This window comes from Pristiophorus japonicus, chromosome 31 (assembly GCF_044704955.1).
Source record: "Pristiophorus japonicus isolate sPriJap1 chromosome 31, sPriJap1.hap1, whole genome shotgun sequence".
NCBI lineage: Eukaryota > Metazoa > Chordata > Chondrichthyes > Pristiophoridae > Pristiophorus > Pristiophorus japonicus.
In genome coordinates, this window is record NC_092007.1 from 3,423,505 (window position 1) to 3,440,201 (window position 16,697).

At 47.1% G+C, this 16,697-nt stretch overlaps 1 protein-coding gene across 2 annotated transcripts in view; it reads left to right on the forward strand.

Annotated features, from left to right (window-relative positions):
* The window catches only part of LOC139240311 (cell adhesion molecule CEACAM5-like), a 57,399-nt gene that overhangs the window by 18,889 nt on the left and 21,813 nt on the right, over positions 1 to 16,697 (forward strand). For both annotated transcript variants that reach the window (XM_070868778.1, XM_070868779.1), the window contains exons 3-6: positions 1,912 to 2,190; positions 4,945 to 5,208; positions 6,176 to 6,454; positions 13,348 to 13,611. In XM_070868778.1, the coding sequence (XP_070724879.1) occupies positions 1,912 to 2,190; positions 4,945 to 5,208; positions 6,176 to 6,454; positions 13,348 to 13,611 (1,086 nt within the window). The remainder of the gene's footprint in view (positions 1 to 1,911; positions 2,191 to 4,944; positions 5,209 to 6,175; positions 6,455 to 13,347; positions 13,612 to 16,697) is intronic.

Here is a 16,697-nt window from a genome sequence, read left to right on the forward strand (position 1 = left end):
GGAACTATGAAATTAAATTAGCAAGGAACGTAAAACAAAATAGTAAAATATTTTACATGCACATCAATTTAAAAAATGAAGGTTGCAATGGGAAAAGGGTCATTAAGGGATAGACAAGATAATATCACAGGTAATGATAGAGAGATGGCAGAGATATTAAATAATTATTTTGCTTAAGTATTTACCAGGGAGATAGAACAGGTGGACATGACATTGGATGATGAGATTAGTAATGAGCTAAGTGCATTGAAAATAAAAAAAGGGATATGTTACATAAACTGCATCCGCTCATTTGAAACGAATCTAGGGAAGAGATGGCAGAGGCCTTATTACACATATTTACTAATTCATTAGAAAATGATTTGTCCCAGAGGACTGTCCGATAGCTAACATATTAATTATATTTAAGAAGGGGTAAAGAACATTTCCAGGTAATTATAGACCAGTCAAAGTAACATCGATGGTAGGGAAATTAATGATGTCCCTACTAAAGGAAAAAATAGAAGAACATCTAGAAACCAAAAATATAATCATGAAATCAGCATATAATCAACATGGATTTCAAAAGGGAAAGTCTTGCTTCACCAACCTTATTGAATTTTTTGAAGAGGTAACAGGGAGTAGATAATGGTAATGCAACAGTTATAATTTATCTACCTTTTCAACAGGCCTTCAATAAGGTACCCCATAATAGACTGATGAACAAGGTCAGAGAATGCGGAGTCAGGGGATAAGTGGAATGGATAGCTAGCTGCCTTCAAGACAGAAAGCAGAGAGTAGGGGTAAAAGGTAGCTATTCAGAGTGACAGAAGGTGGGTAGTGTTCCACAAGGATCAGTGCTGGGACCACTGTTTTTCACAATTTATATTAATGATTTAGACCTTGGAATCAAAAACACAATTTATAAATTTATGGATGATACCAAATTAGGGGCAATAGTCAATACTGAGGAGGACTGCAACAAATTACAGGAGGACAATAACAAACTTGCAAAATGGGCATATAATTGGCAAATGAAGTTCGACACACATAAATGTGAGGTATGACATTGTGATAGGGAGAATAATTATTTGGAGGGCGAGAGTCTACTTAGGGTAGAGGAACAAAGGGATCTCGGAGTACGATAAACAAATGACTAAAAGTTGCGACACAGGTTAGCAAGGCCATAAAAAAGCAAACCGAGCATTAGTGTTTATTTCTAAAGGTATATAGTTGAAAAGTAGGAAAGTTATGCTCAACATGTATCAAACCTTGGTTCGACTACACTTAGAGTACTGTGTACAGTTCTGATCGCCATATCATGAAAAAGATACAGACAGATTGATAGATATAGAGGGATAGGGTGCAACAATTTATAAGGATGGTGCCAAAATATGAGGGTATACATACCAGGAAAGGATGAACAGGCTGGGTCTCTTTTCTCTTGAAAAAGGGCTGAGGGCTGACCTAATAGAGGTGTTTAAGATCATGAAAGGTTTTGATAGAGTGGATAAAGAGAGAATGTTCCCATTTGTGGGGAAGAGCATAACTAGAGGCCATCAATATAAGATCGTCACCAAGAAATCCAATGGGGAATTCAGGAGAAACTTCTTTACCCAGAGAGCGGTGAGAATGTGGAACTCCTTACCACAGGGAGTGGTTGAGGTGAATAGTATCAATGCATTTATGGGGAGGCTGGACAAGTATATGAGGGAGAAGGGAATAGAGGGATATGCTGATGGATATAGGTGAGGAAAGACGAGAGAAGGCTCGAGTGGAGCATAAACGTCGGCATGGACTGGTTGGGCCGAATGGCCTGTTTCTGTGTCATATATCCTATGGAATCCTACTTAATGTAATAATCATGATATTCTATTTGACAGTTATGAATTTAACATTGTGGTCTACAGGTATATGGATTATGTTTTGCAGAACCTGTTTCCAAGCCTGAAATTGTGGCCAGTGTTTCCCAAATCTTAGAGTACAATGGAACGGTCACCCTGACATGTAACCTGACCGGTGATTCACTTTCTATTCGTTGGATAAAAGACGGTCAGTACATTCAGTACAATGACCGGATGAATGTGTCATCGGACAATCATACATTAACAATAACAGCAGTTAATAGATCCGATTCTGGAAATTATCTGTGCGCGGGACACAATCCTGTCAGTAACGCAACAAGTGATCCATTGTTTCTGACTGTTTATTGTAAGTATAAGCATCCATCTATTTCTCGGTCTGTGTCTCGGTCTGTGTCTCGGTCTGTCCCTTTGGCTCTCTCTGTCCCTCTGGCTCTCTCTGTCCCTCTGGCTCTCTCTGTCCCTCTGGCTCTCTCTGTCCCTCTGGCTCTCTCTGTCTCTCTCGCTCTCTCTGTCTCTCTCGCTCTCTCTGTTTCTCTCGCTCTCTCTGTTTCTCTCGCTCTCTCTCGCTCTCTCGCTCTCTCTCGCTCTCTCGCTCTCTCTGTCTCTCTCTCGCTCTCTCTGTCTCTCTCTCGCTCTTTCTGTCTCTCTCTCTCGCTCTCTCTGTCTCTCTCTTGCTCTCTCTGTCTCTCTCTCGCACTCTCTGTCTCTCTCTCGCACTCTCTGTCCCTCTCTCTCGCACTCTCTGTCCCTCTCTCTCGCTCTCTCTGTCTCTCTCTCGCTCTCTCTGTCTCTCTCTCGCTCTCTCTGTCTCTCTCTCACTCTTTCTGTCTCTCTCTCTCGCTCTCTCTCGCACTCTCTGTCCCTCTCTCTCGCACTCTCTGTCCCTCTCTCTCGCTCTCTCTGTCTCTCTCTCGCTCTCTCTGTCTCTCTCTCGCTCTCTCTGTCTCTCTCTCGCTCTCTCTGTCTCTCGCTCTCTCTGTCTCTCTCTCGCTCTCTCTGTCTCTGTCTCTCTCGCTCTCTCTCTCTCTCTCGCTCTCTCTGTCTCTCTCTCTCTCGCTCTCTCTGTCTCTCTCTCGCTCGCTCTGTCTCTCTCTCGCTGTCTCTGACATTCTTGCTCTCTCTGACTCTCTCTCGCTGTCTCTGTCTCTCTCTCTCTCTCGCGCTCTCTGTTCTCTCTCGCTCTCTATGTCTCTCGCTCTCTGACTTTCTCGCTCTCTCTGACTTTCTCACTCTCTCTGTCTTTCTGTCTTTCTGTCTCTCTCTCGCTCTCTCTGTCTCTCTCTGTCTCTCTCTCGCTCTCTCTGTCTCTCTCTCGCTCTCTCTGTCTCTTTCTCTCGCTCTCTCTGTCTCTCTCTCACTGTCTCTGACATTCTCGCTCTCTCTTACTCTCTCTCGCTCTCTCGCTCTCTCTGTCTCCCTCTCGCTCTCTCTGTCTCCCTCTCGCTCTCTCTGACTCTCTCTCGCTCTCTCTGTCTCTCTCGCTCTCTCTGTCTCTCTGTCTCTCTCGCGCTCTCTCGCGCTCTCTCTCGCTCTCTCGCTCTCTCTCGCTCTCTCTCGCTCTCTCTCGCTCTCTCTCGCACTCGCTCTCTCTCTCGCTCTCTCGCGCTCTCTGTCTCACTCTCTCTCTCTCTCTCTCTCTCTCTCTCTCGCTCTCTCTCTGTCTGTCTGTCTCTCTCGCTCTCTCTGTCTGTCTGTCTCTCTCGCTCTCTCTGTCTGTCTCTCTCGCTCTCTCTGTCTCTCTCTCTCGCTCTCTGTCTCTCTCTCGCTCTCTCTGTCTCTCTCTCGCTCTCTCTGTCTCTCATGCTCTCTCTATCTCTCTCTCGCTCTCTCTGTCTCTCTCTCGCTGTCTCTGACATTCTCGCTCTCTCTGACTTTCTTGCTCTCTCTGTCTCTCTGTCTCTCTCTGTCTCTCTCTGTCTCTCTCTGTCTCTCTTATTCTCTCTCGCTCTCTCTCGCTCTCTCTGACTTTCTCGCTCTCTCTATGTCTCTCGCTCTCTCTGTCTCTCTTGCTCTCTCTGTCTCTCTCTGTCTCTCTCTCTGTCTCTCTCTCTGTCTCTCTCTGTCTCTCTCTGTCTCTCTCTGTCTCTCTCTGTCTCTCTCTGTCTCTCTCTCTCTCTCTCGCTCTCTCTCGCTCTCTCTCGCTCTCTCTCGCTCTCTCTCGCTCTCTCTCTGTTTCTTTCGCTCTCTCTCTCTCTCTCTTGCTTGCTCTCTCTCGCTCTCTCTCGCTCTCTCTCGCTCTCTCTCGCTCTCTCTTGCTCTCTCTCTCGCTCTCTCTCGCTCTCTCTCGCTCTCGCTCTCTCTCGCTCTCTCTCGCTCTCGCTCTCTCGCTCTCGCTCGTGCTCTCTCGCGCTCTCTCGCGCTCTCTGGAGCTCTCTCGCTCTCTCTCTGTCTGTCTCTCTCTCTCTGTCTCTGTCTAATCTATCTAATCAATTTTGCATCTATCTATCTGTCCATATGTCCGTCTGTCTATAATTGTATGGATGTGTGTATGGCGGGGGGAGAGAGAAGGTTATTTATGTGCATTGATGTAATGCATTAAACGAGCCAGCTACGAAATGCAAAATTGTCCGTGTGGGTCAACGATAATCTCAAAGTATTTCTCGCCCATGTATTGTTCTCAGCATGTCGGAGCCACGGTGATGTGACGCTTGGTCCAGGGAGGATGGTGCAGTTCGGCTCGGTGTCACGACCCCACGAATTCTGTTCTCAGCCCTGAGCTCTCAGCGTTGCCAGTTTCTTGAAAGGGGTTGGATCTTATCTCACCCTCGCAGCTGCTGTTGTGCAGACAAAAAAAGCGAGGCGTCGTCCATCCAGGAAACTCCCAAGATTAGAAATCCATAAATTGCTGTGAATATTCACAATGAAAGTGAAATATGTCAGTAATTCTGATTAATCTGCCTGACTTATTGTAAAGTCGAAAACTGGTGAAAGTGCCTCACATTTCAAACATACAGTTTAATTCACATGTTTCGAGAAATCATGTTCTTGCTTATAAGATTATGTGTGTTTCATTAGTACAGCGTTAGTTGTGCCATCATTTCTTTACATTGGCATTCATTCTAATATATAGATAATATATATGCTTGACCCATTATTATAGATGGACCGGAAGAGCCTCAAATGTCCATTGATCCAGACAAACGAGGCATTACTTTGGGATCAAATGTCACTTTCACGTGTTCAGTGCAGTCAGTTCCACCTCCTGAATTCGAGTGGTTTTTCAGAGGTCAACCACTGCAGCAACAATGTCGCGAGATGATCATTGCTAACATTGGCCTTGAGCACAGCGGCAATTACACGTGTCAGGCCTTCAACAATATGACCAGACAATACACCAACGTAACAAAAGGAATCGATGTCATAGGTGAGAAAATAAGCTTAGCTAGTTGCCAATGCGTTGCCCTCAAGCCACAGTGCCTTAACACTGGTTTGCATGCATTTAATGTAAGAACATAAGAAATAGGAGCAGGAGTAGGCCATTTGGCCCCTCGCGCCTGCTCGGCCATTTAATAAGATCATGGCTGATCTTATCACACTGCGATGTGTGTGCGCACTAGGTCCATGCAGCAGAGCAGGTCTCCAGTCGTCCTGATTAACCCTTGCCATGGGATAAAGGCCTAGCTCTGTCAAGCCCATATGGTGGCTGATGTGCAACGGTCACCACACATTTAGAAAATTCACACACAGGCATCTTCCACCCCTGGAGTTTAGGACTGGAACATCAGGTCCTCCATTGAAACATCTGTGAGCTCATCCCTTTTGGTGTGGAAGCAAGTCATCCCCGTTGGAGGGACGGCCTATGATGATGATGCCCTGAAGCCAAAGTACAAAAAGTAGACCAGGCCTCAGGTTAATGTCTCATCCGAAATATGGAACCTCTGACAGTGCAACGCTCCCTCAGTACTGACCATCCCACAGTGCAACGCTCCCTCAGTACCGCCCCTCCAGCAGTGCGGCGCTCCCTCAGTACCACCCCTCCAGCAGTGCGGTGCTCCCTCAGTACCGCCCCTCCGACAGTGCGGCGCTCCCTCAGTACTGACCGTCCCATAGTGCAGCGCTCCCTCAGTACCGCCCCTCCGACAGTGCGCCGCTCCCTCAGTACTGCACCTCTGACAGTGCGGCGCTCCCTCAGTACTGACCATCCCATAGTGCAGCGCTCCCTCAGTACTGCACCAGGAGTGTCAGCCGAGATTTATTTTCTCAAGGGCCTGGAATGGGACTTGAACCCACAACCTTCTGACCTTCTGAAGTGCCAATGTACTTTTTATTATAATAACAATAATTAATGACTTTGCAACCATACAAAATAATCATGTGCCTTTCTTTTCCAGAACCGGTTTCCAAGCCAAGAATTACTACGGATGTTTTATACCCTATCGAAGACAAGGACAGAGTGACCATGACTTGTAATGTCACTGGTGATGTAAAATTCCTTTACTGGTTTAAGGCTGACCAGTTTATTCAGAATAACGAGAGGATAATGGTATCGGTGGACAATGTGACAATGTCTATAACAGCACTGAATAGATCTGATTCAGGCAATTACAGTTGCCAGGCATGGGGCGATAGGAATAACGAAACAAGCGATCCCTTTCCACTCAACATTTCCTGTAAGTGCAATGATGGAGGGATTGTGTTTTCAGACATTGTTCTTTTGCTAAGTTCATTTATTGAAATATTTCTTCCAAGTTAAGAAAATCCCATTATTAGAGTGTTGTACAATTTGAGCTCAATGGTAATGAAAATTTGGCAACTGCTGAACGGTTCAAAATGCCAGTTTTTAACCCAAGAGGCGGGTTGAATATGTTCCCGTTAATCGCGAGCATTATTTGCACTGAAACAAACCACTAAACTGCTCTTTCGAAGTCATTACCCCTAACTGTTAATGTGTTCTAAAAATGACCAAGCGGGAGGGCTGTTTCGAAAGCAAGGTCACGGGGCCAGAAATTCCGTGGCGCCCCGTTTGGGGCGATAACTTTTGAAAACTAGTAAAACTGCCGCCATATTGTCTCGTGCCGGGGAATTCAGCTTCAGTGCTCCAACGGGAAGTGGGGTTCTCAATCGTGCGCTGACCACACCTCTCGGGGCACGAAAGTGCGAGAGCAGGGCAGTAACGGCACAGCGCTGAGCAATGTGCAGTGTAACGCTACCGGCATCGGAGGTAAGGGCCAAAGACGGTGCACAACTTACTTCTCAGCATTTCGGCATTGCCAGGCGACCTGCATCGACTGCCGCTACAGCCCCAGACGCTCTCAGCGAGCGCAGGGCTTGGACATCGTGCAGCCATGAAACATCGAAAATTGTCAGCCGGCGGCAGACTGGTGCAAATAATAAAGGGTCGGCCTACCTGAAATCCAATTCCTTTAATTAGTGCTCCCTCAGCGGCTAGCCGAGTTCACAGCGGCTCCTCTTCCTGCCGTGGGTGATTGCCGGCAGGGGGCGGGCAATTTCACACCTGGGGCGGTAACGGGGCCCCGTGCAGCTTATCGCGTCACAATCTGCCAGGCGCTTGATGCCCAGGCGGCAATTGTAAGTGCCAGCGCTAAGCCAGCACTAAAGTTCGTGGGCACCACTTAATTCATTGTGCCCGGTCGCTAACCTATTAGCACCCACCCCCACCCCACCCAGGCGCTAAAGGGCGATGTTAAGCAGCTGACTTTCGCCCCCACGATGCTTGACATTACAGGTCCCATAATAACATAAGAACATAAGAAACAGGAGCAGGAGTCGGCCATTCGGCCCCTCGAGCCTGCTCCGCCATTCAATACGATCATGGCTGGTCTGATCATGGACTCAGCTCCACTTCCCCGCCCGCTCCCCATAACCCTTCACACCCTTATCGCTCAAAAATCTGTCAATCTCTGTCTTAAATTTATTCAATGACCCAGCCTCCACAGCTCTCTGGGGCAGAGAATTCCACAGATTTACAACCCTCTGAGAAAGGAAATTTCTCCTCATCTCAGTTTTAAATGGGCGGCCCCTTATTCTAAGATCATGCCCTCTAGTTCTTGTCTCCCCCATCAGTGGAAACATCCCCGCTGCATCCACCTTGTCAAGCCCCCTCATAATCTGATACGTTTCGATACGATCACCTCCTCCTTCTGAATTTCAATGAGTAGAGGCCCAACCTACTCAACCTTTCCTCATAAATCAACCCCCTCATCCCCGGAATCAACCGGGTGAACCTTCTCTGAACTGCCTCCAAAGCAAGTGTATCCTTTCGTAAATAAGGAAACCAAAACTGCACGCAGTACTCCAGGTGTGGCCTCACCAATACTCTGTATAGCTGGAGCTAGACTTCCCTGCTTTTATACTCCGTGCCCTTTGCATCTTACCTCCTGGAGACCATCCATTGGTTCATTTAACTCAAGCACACAGCGGATGAATTTCCAGTTCTACTGCGGAGGGGTCGTGGATCCACCTCCCGCTTTACGCACCGCTTGATCTTTCCAGTGACTTCAGCCGATCTCACCGCAAATCTGGTTGGAGGTTATCCACAGAAACTGACTTTTGCAACTAAACTTGCCTTTTATTAGTGAACAACTGGACACACAATGAAAGAAGGACGAGTAGAACCATGTGGTATAGTTTAGGCACATCCTCACCTTCATCTATCTGTAAGATTTGCATCACAGGTCAGACCCAGATTGCCCAAAGGGTCTTGAGAGTGACATGGCGTGTTATTAAGGAGCGGCAGTTTTAAATATAATCGGATATAATACCCAATCAGGATAGACATAGCATGCAACCCATCCTTTCCGGGCCGAGTCATTGGAGGGAGCAGCCTGCGGCAGCCCGGCCAGGAAATTGGCACGGTCCCGGCCTGCAAGACAACCAGCAGACCGGGGCCATTGGAGGGAGCAGCGTGCAGCGACATACCACTGCGGGGAGCAGCGCGTGCTGCTGCAGGAGGGCAATGGCTGCGAAGCCAGGTCGCTGGTTGCAGTGCGGGCAGCCACAGCAGAAGGGCGACGGAGCGGCAAGAGTCCGTAGAGGGAAGTGACCGGGGCCCAGGAGAGGCGTGAGTCTGGGGCCCAGAAGAGGCGAAGGCCCAGGGGCAGCACGGGCCCAGCCCACACTGCGACATGTGCGCATGTTCGGTCTGTCAACAGAGCTGGTCTCCAGTTATTCTTGGGTAATCCTTGCCACTGGACCAAGACCTAACTCTGTCAAGCCTGTGTGGTGGCTGGTGTGCAATGGCCACCACACTTTTAAACAAAAAATCCAAGCACAGGCATCTTCCACCCTTCACGATGTAGTTCTGGACCTGGAATATTAGGTCCTTCATTGAAACACCTGTGACCTCATCCCTTTTTGGCGTGGAAGCAAGTCATCCTCGCTTCGAGGGCCTGCCTATGATGATGATGATGACAACCCATCCTGGACCCGGCCCTGGAACGGAATGGATGGATGGGCAGACGGACGTTGAGGCTGAATGGTGGTCTCGGACCCCTGCGGCCTGCGTCTCTTCTCTATGGTCGTCTCCCGAGCTGGTGGAGGTGTTGGGCCAAAGCCAGCATGACTTCCACCCCGAGCTTTGAACTTGAGCAAAATATTCAGCCAAAGCCAGCATGAGATCCCCCCTCAGAGCAAGCTCTGCCCGTCTGACCCTTTGGGCTTCCCGTTTATAAACCTTATGTCAGTGGGCTAGTGGATACCTCATGTCAATCATTTTTTTTATCCTTTTCACTTTTTTGAATTGTCCAATCACCGATGGCAACCACCTCCTAGCCTAATGGGGTAATTTTTCTCCTTATCTCTGTCTGAATGTCTTGTTACTCTCTCAAAGACAGCTTGTTTACCCCAAGGTTTCTTGCTAATCCCCTTATCAGGGGGTACTGAAGTTTCATGTTCAGCCATGAACTCATTGAATGGCGGTGCAGGCTAGAAGGGCTGAATGGCCTGCTCCTGCACCTATTTTCTATGTTTCTATGTTACTTGAAGGTCTGTTGTTTTGTTCTGACCTCGTAATGTCCTTGGCTGTGTGAGCAACTCGAACACCTGACGTGGTTGGAACATTCCTGTGTGCTTCACGTACCGCTTAGCCGGCATACTCACTGCTTTTGTGGAATCATTATTTCTTTTCTAATTCGCAAATTCTTTTGATTCATGATTTCTTACATATCGCCAACCCAATTACCCACCTTCCACACAGGCGAACTACTGGAGGAGTGAAAAGAGAATAAAACTGAGGTCCATTTAGAAAAGGGAAAATAAAGCTTCGGGAAGTTCCTCTTTGAACCCAAAAGACAATCAGACAAGTTTTAATAGGTCATGTTACTGGGAGGCCTGCATCTCAGCAGGCGGTCCAATTCACCTTTTATCTTTTCCCGCATCACGTACGGCACCGCTCTGGCCTTGTGATGTACTGGCCTGGCGTCCGGGTTTATGTGAATCACTACCTTGGCCCCCCATGAAAGTGCTGATGCCGGGTTGAAATAATGAGTCAAATTTGTCCATGACCTGTGAGCATGATACTCGCTCCACAGAGGAAATTGCATTGACATCGCCCCATTTCCAGTTCATGACAGCAAGCCAACTCCTCCCCAGTGGTGTGGGACCGTCCCCTGGGACAATCCAGAGTGGCAACTTGTTCTCCGAATCTTTGTGGGTCACGACTACTGTGGCGCTGCCTAGCATTGGAATGATCTGCTTTGTGTAAGTTTGTAGCTGTGCGTAAATCGGCGATAATTTTGGCCTCCTGGCCTTGGACAGCCACAACTTTTCAAACTGTTTGATACCCATCAGGGACTGGCTGGCCCCCGTGTATAGCTCCATTGATACTGGGCTGCCATTGAGGAGCACTTTCATCATTATCGGTGGCGTCCTGGTGTATGAACTGTATACGTGCTCCACATGAACTCGCTGAACTTCAGCTTCCAGCGATTTCCCCCAGCGTTCACTTCTGCAATTTCTGCAGGTATTTTGCTCAACTCTGCAAACTCCGGCTGAGTGTGTGCCTCCATGCCTCCAACATGAGCTGTTGTTTGAAACCAAAGGTCCCTTGCCAGTCGATCGTCCCTGACTGCCCCTGTGACTGTCCTTGAATGCGCCATTAACAGGTGTTGATGGCCCCATTACTGGCCGCATTGTCCCTTGCAATGGCGTGAATCGCCGTTCAGCTTGCCATTGTCTCTGTCGAACTCCCCCTCTGAGTTCGAATATATGTTGGGGCATGCCCGATTGCCCTTGTCTGCTTGGAGAACTGTGTGCTGCTTTAACAATGTTGAATCTCTGTCCCAACCATTCCTTAACACAGTACCTCTCGTCTGTTCTGCTAGTGGCCATGCTCGCGTGGTTTAAATCCCAGTTTCTTGTCGCCATTGATACGTCCTTACTACACAGTATAAATTCACACGAGGCCCATGCTTGAGAGAAGGTCAGTCTGTGACCTGTCCTTTATTCCTTAAGTGATGAAGGTGGGTGGAGCTTCCCCTTTTATACCTGAAGGTCCCGGTTAGGAGTGTCTCCCACCTAGTGCATTGTTCTCACAGTGTACAACTTAGGTCAGTTTGTACATGGGTTACAATGCTGGTTGAATACATGACACACACATCTCCGGGAGAAGGACATTCCCATGGCAGAGACTGGGCTATTTGTCCATCTCTTGCCCTGCGAATGTCCTTAAAACTCTTGCGCCTGGTGAAAGTGGGGGTCTAGCCGCCTTTTACCAGTGTAAGAGTTTAAAAACATATCAAAAACATATTACAATAAAATTTAAAAAAAACCCTGCCCACTCAGGTAATTTTATTTTAACCGTAATTAAAACTATTTAAAAAGATCGGCAAATATTTTTTTTCAAAAACATTTCTATCAACTTTAATTTCTATAGTGTATTTATGTGAGGTGTTTTTTTTAAATGTTTTATTTAGTGTTTGGGTGTTTGAGGGTGTTTCTCATTCATATTAATAGCAGTTTCGGACTTACGAAACTCCTATTACTATGAATGAGAATATACTGTACCTGTTTGGCTGCCCAGAGCCATGTGACTCCAGCTCCAGGCATGCGCACATCCCGATGTGCACGCGCTGCAACGTGCATTTAGGAGAGGCCTCCGGACCGGGATCTCGCGTGGGCACAGCAGCTTCAGGTAGGTGCACTTCTTTTTTCTAGAATCCAGTCGAATGCCTGCGGGAAGGAGAAACCGGGATTTCTGGGCCAAGAAATAGGAGCAGGAGTAGCCCATTCTGCCCTTCGAGGCTGCTCCGCCATTCAATGAGATCACGGCTGATCACCTACCTCAACTCCACCTTCCCGAATTATCCCTATATGCCTTGATTCCCTTAATATCCAAAAATCTATCTATCTCTGTCTTGAATAGACTCAACGACGGAGCATCCACAGCCCTCTGGGATAGAGAATTCCAAAGATTCACCACCCTTTGAGTGAAGCAATTTCTCCTCATCTCAGTCCTAAATGGCCGACGTCTTATTCTGAGACGGTGACTCCCTAGTTCTAGACTCCCAGCCAGGGGAAACATCCTCCCTGCATCGACCCTGTCAAGCACCTTAAGAATGTTATATGTTTCAATTTGATCACCTCTCATTCTTCTAAACTCTAGGAAATATAGCCCTAGTCTACTCAATCTCTGCTCATAGGACAATCCCACCCCATCTCAGGAATCAGTCTGGTGAACCATCATTGCACTCCCTCTGTGGCAAGTATATCCTTCCTAAGGTGAGGAAAACAAAACTGTACACAATACTCCACGTCCCTTCCTGAATGATAAAATAATATACTCTGAGGGAACCTCGTAAGAACATACGAAATAGGAGCAGTAGGCCATCCTGCCCCTCGAGCCTGCTCCGCCATCTAACACGATCATGGCTGATCCGATCATGGACTCAGGTCTACTTCCCTGCCCATTTCCCATAACCCTTTATTCGCTTATCGGTTAAGAAACTGTCTATCTCTGTCGTAAATTTATTCAATGACCCAGCTTCCACAGCTCTCTGAGGCAGTGAATTCCACAGATTTACGACCGTCTGAGAGAAGAAATTCCTCCACATCTCAGTTTTAAATGGGCGGCCCCTTATTCTAAGATTATGCCCCCTAGTTCTAGTCTCCCCATCAGTGGAAACATCCTCTCTGCATCCACCTTGTCAAGCCCCCTCATAATCGTATACGTTTCGATACGATCACCTTTCATTCTTCTGAATTCCAATGAGTAGAGGCCCAACCTACTCAACCTTTCCTCATAAGTCAACCCCCTCATCCCCGGAATCAATGTAGTGAACCTTCTCTGAACTGCCTCCAAAGTAAGTATATCCTGGAGATGGAATCATTCTTCATTTTGACCAAATATTTTCTGTTCTATTTGGTGAAAAAAAATATTAGCACCACTTATGACCAGGAGCTAGATCTTTTCCTGAAGTCAACAGTTTACTTGTAGCGATTGGATAATAGTAAGCAATTTTTCTTCTCACCATTCTGACATCATTAGTTGCTTAGCTTGATCTCGTATGTGTTCCATTAACCATAATAGTAATTTACCTCATTCTAGATGGACCGGATGCACCTCAACTAATCATTGAAGAAGAGAAAGAAGCCTATATTCGTGGATCAAATGTTGCTTTTAAGTGCTCTGCCGATTCAGTTCCACCTGCAGCATTTGAATGGCTGTTAAATGGAATCTCTCTTCAGTGGGGAAGTCAAGAGCTGGTCATTTTCAACATTACCACGGGTGACTTTGGGAATTACACCTGTAAGGCTTATAACAATCGCACTAAAATGTATGCCATCTCAACAAAACTAATCACTGAAGTCGGTAAGGAATTAATTCTATATATTCTAAGATTGCAATAGAAGATATCCAGCACATTAGTACCACAATCAGTGCATATTATCAACACGTCAGTAATTACATAACTGTACTTTTGACAGTTCTGTTTTCAGGTGTAAAATAGAGTTTTAATTGTTCAGATTAGATTGGATGCCAAGAGAAATTAACGCAGAGAGAGAGATGAAGGGGATAAAAGTGACCAATCAAGCACATATCCACGGCATAACTAAGACTGCCTATTTCCACCTCTGTAACATCGTACATCTCCGCCCTGCCTCAGCTCATCCACTGCTGAAACCCTCATCCGTGCCTTTGTTACCTCTAGACTTGACTATTGCATCGCACTCCTAGCCAGCCTCCCACATTCTACCCTATGTAAACTTGAGACCATCCAAAACTCGGTTGCCCCGTGTCCTAACTCGCACTAAGTCCCGCTCACCCATCACCCCCTGTGCTCACTGCCCCATGTCCTAACTCGCACCGAGTCCCGCTCACCCATCACCCTCTGTGCTCACCGCCCTGTGTCCTAACTCGCACCGAGTCCCGCTCACCCATCACCCACTGTGCTCACTGCCCCGTGTGCTAACTCGCACCAAGTCCCACTCACCCCCCACCCCCTGTGCTCGCTGACATACATTGGTTCCCAGTTAAGCAACGCCTCGATTTCAAAATTCTCATCCTTGTTTTCCAATCCCTCCTCGCCCCTCCCCATCTCTGTAATCTCCTGCAGCCCCCATAACCCCCCAAGATGGCTGCGCTCCTCCAATTCTGCCCTCTTGAGCATCCCTGATTATAATCGCTCAATCATTGGTGGCCATGCCTTCTGTTGCCTGGGCCCTTAGCTTTGGAATTCCCTCCCTAAACCTCTCTGCCTCCCTATCTCTTTCCTCCTTTAAGACAATCTTAAAACCTACCTCTTTGTCCAAGCTTTTTGTCACCTGTCCTAATTCCTCTATGTGTCTCGATGTCAATTTTTTGTCTTTTAATATTCTGGTGAAGTGCCTTGGGACGTATTTACCAAGGCGTCATATAAATACAAGTTTTTGTTGTAATCATGCAAGATGCAGTTTCACATGATTGCTATTTCTTAGTCGTAAAATAAAATTGTGACTAATGATATGATAATACAAAATTATAGAAACAAATCTTATATCGGTCAGCACCTTAAAGAAAAGGAGCGGAGGATAATAATGAAAATGTTAACACAAAGGAACTGAGAAATGTACAGTGCCAGAAATGACCACAATTGATGTGTCTCAGAGTCTGAAAAATTGTCAGTCAGACCTTTCAACTTCGGTTGGGACGCCAAACGGCAGCATTGAATCTCCCGCCGGTTATACGCCACTAACGATTTTCCTTCCTGTTAAAGTCAGGGAAAATTGGGTGTTGGGTGTATCCGGCGGTCAATCCAATACTGTCCATTTTACGCACTCATTGAAGATGAAGGTTTCACCAACCATGTCCTGTCATGTCTCCGAAGGTCCTCGAGCACTGTTTTTGATTCAGGCATTTATCGAACCCTCTTCGACTTGCTGTTGTAATCAACCCTACTCTTTCCCTTGAAGCTCCAGTCCAATCACTCACCACCTTCAATGACAATTCCAACTTTGAGCGATAATGCAAAGTGGCTAGTGTCAAATAGACTGCCCATTATATCCCACACATGATTATCATAAGAACATAAGAACATAAGAAATAGGAGCAGGAGTAGGCGATATGGTCCCTCGAGCCTGCTCCGCCATTCAATACGATCATGGCTGATCCAATCATGGACTCAGGTCCACTTCGCTGCCCGCTCCCCACATCCCCTTATTCCCTTGTCGGTTAAGAAACTGTCTATCTCCGTCTTAAATTTATTCAATGTCCCAGCTTCCACAGCTCTCTGGGGCAGCGAATTTCACAGATTTATAAACCGCTGAGAGAAGAAATTCCTCCTCATCTCAGTTTTAAATGGGCGGCCCCTTATTCTAAGATTTTTCCCCCTAGTTCTAATCTCCCCTATCAGTGGAAACATCCTCTCTACTGAAGCCATTGGAAAACAATAATCGATGGCCAATTCGACGTCACCTATTTTACACCATATCCAAATTTAAACTTGGCCCTTTGTGTGAATTATTTACATCTAAACTGCTGTTTTAATCATTCCTCATCTAAGTGTAAGAGTAGATTTTCTTTCCCACGGTTTGACTATGTATTGATGTTTTTCACGTCTGGGTTCTCTATGCATTATTGAGATCAATGGAGCTTACGCTTCTCTATTCTAAATATTTACAGCTTTGCTACCTGGACCAGTGTCAGCTGTTGCTCAGTGAGCAGCACATTCATGCCTCTGAATCAAAAGGTTGTGAGTTCCAGTCCCGCTCCAGGAGACTTCAGCACAAAAATGAAGGCTGGCACTCCTGGAGTAGTGAGGGAGTGCTGCACTGTTGGAGATGCTCTCTTTCAGATGAGCTGTTTAACCGAGGCCCCATCTGTCCCCTCAAGTGGATGCAAAAGATCCCATGGCACTATTTCAAAGATGAGCAGGGGAGTTCTCCCTGGTGTCCAGGCCAATAATTATCCCTCAATTAACATAACAAAAAAACAGATTATCTGATCATTATCACACTGCTGTGTGTGGGAGCTTGCTGTGCCAAATTGGCTGCCGCGTTTACCACATTACAACAATGACCACACTCCAAAAGTACTTCATTGGCTGTAAATTGCTTTGAGACGCCCGGTGGCCGTGAAAGGTGCTATATAAATGCAAGTATTCTTTTCTTTTAAAAGGGAGGGCCACTGCGAACTCTGCCCTCTGCTTTTGTGGCTCCCACTGAGCCACGTGGGAGGGTTTCAGTTCAGGCCAGTGGCCTGCCACCCAAGAGGCGGTACCTGGCTGCCTGTTGGTGGCCCGGCTGGACCAGCGTCCGCCACTGTCGAGCCGACTGCACAAGGCCCTCCCCTTTAGGTTTTGGCAGCACCCCACGCCAGCCTCGCGTCCCATGGGGCAGTTTCCACCGCGTGTCACAAAGGGGTCAGTGCGTTGGCATGCAGGGCGATGACATCATCGGCGTGTACACCCCCACATGGCA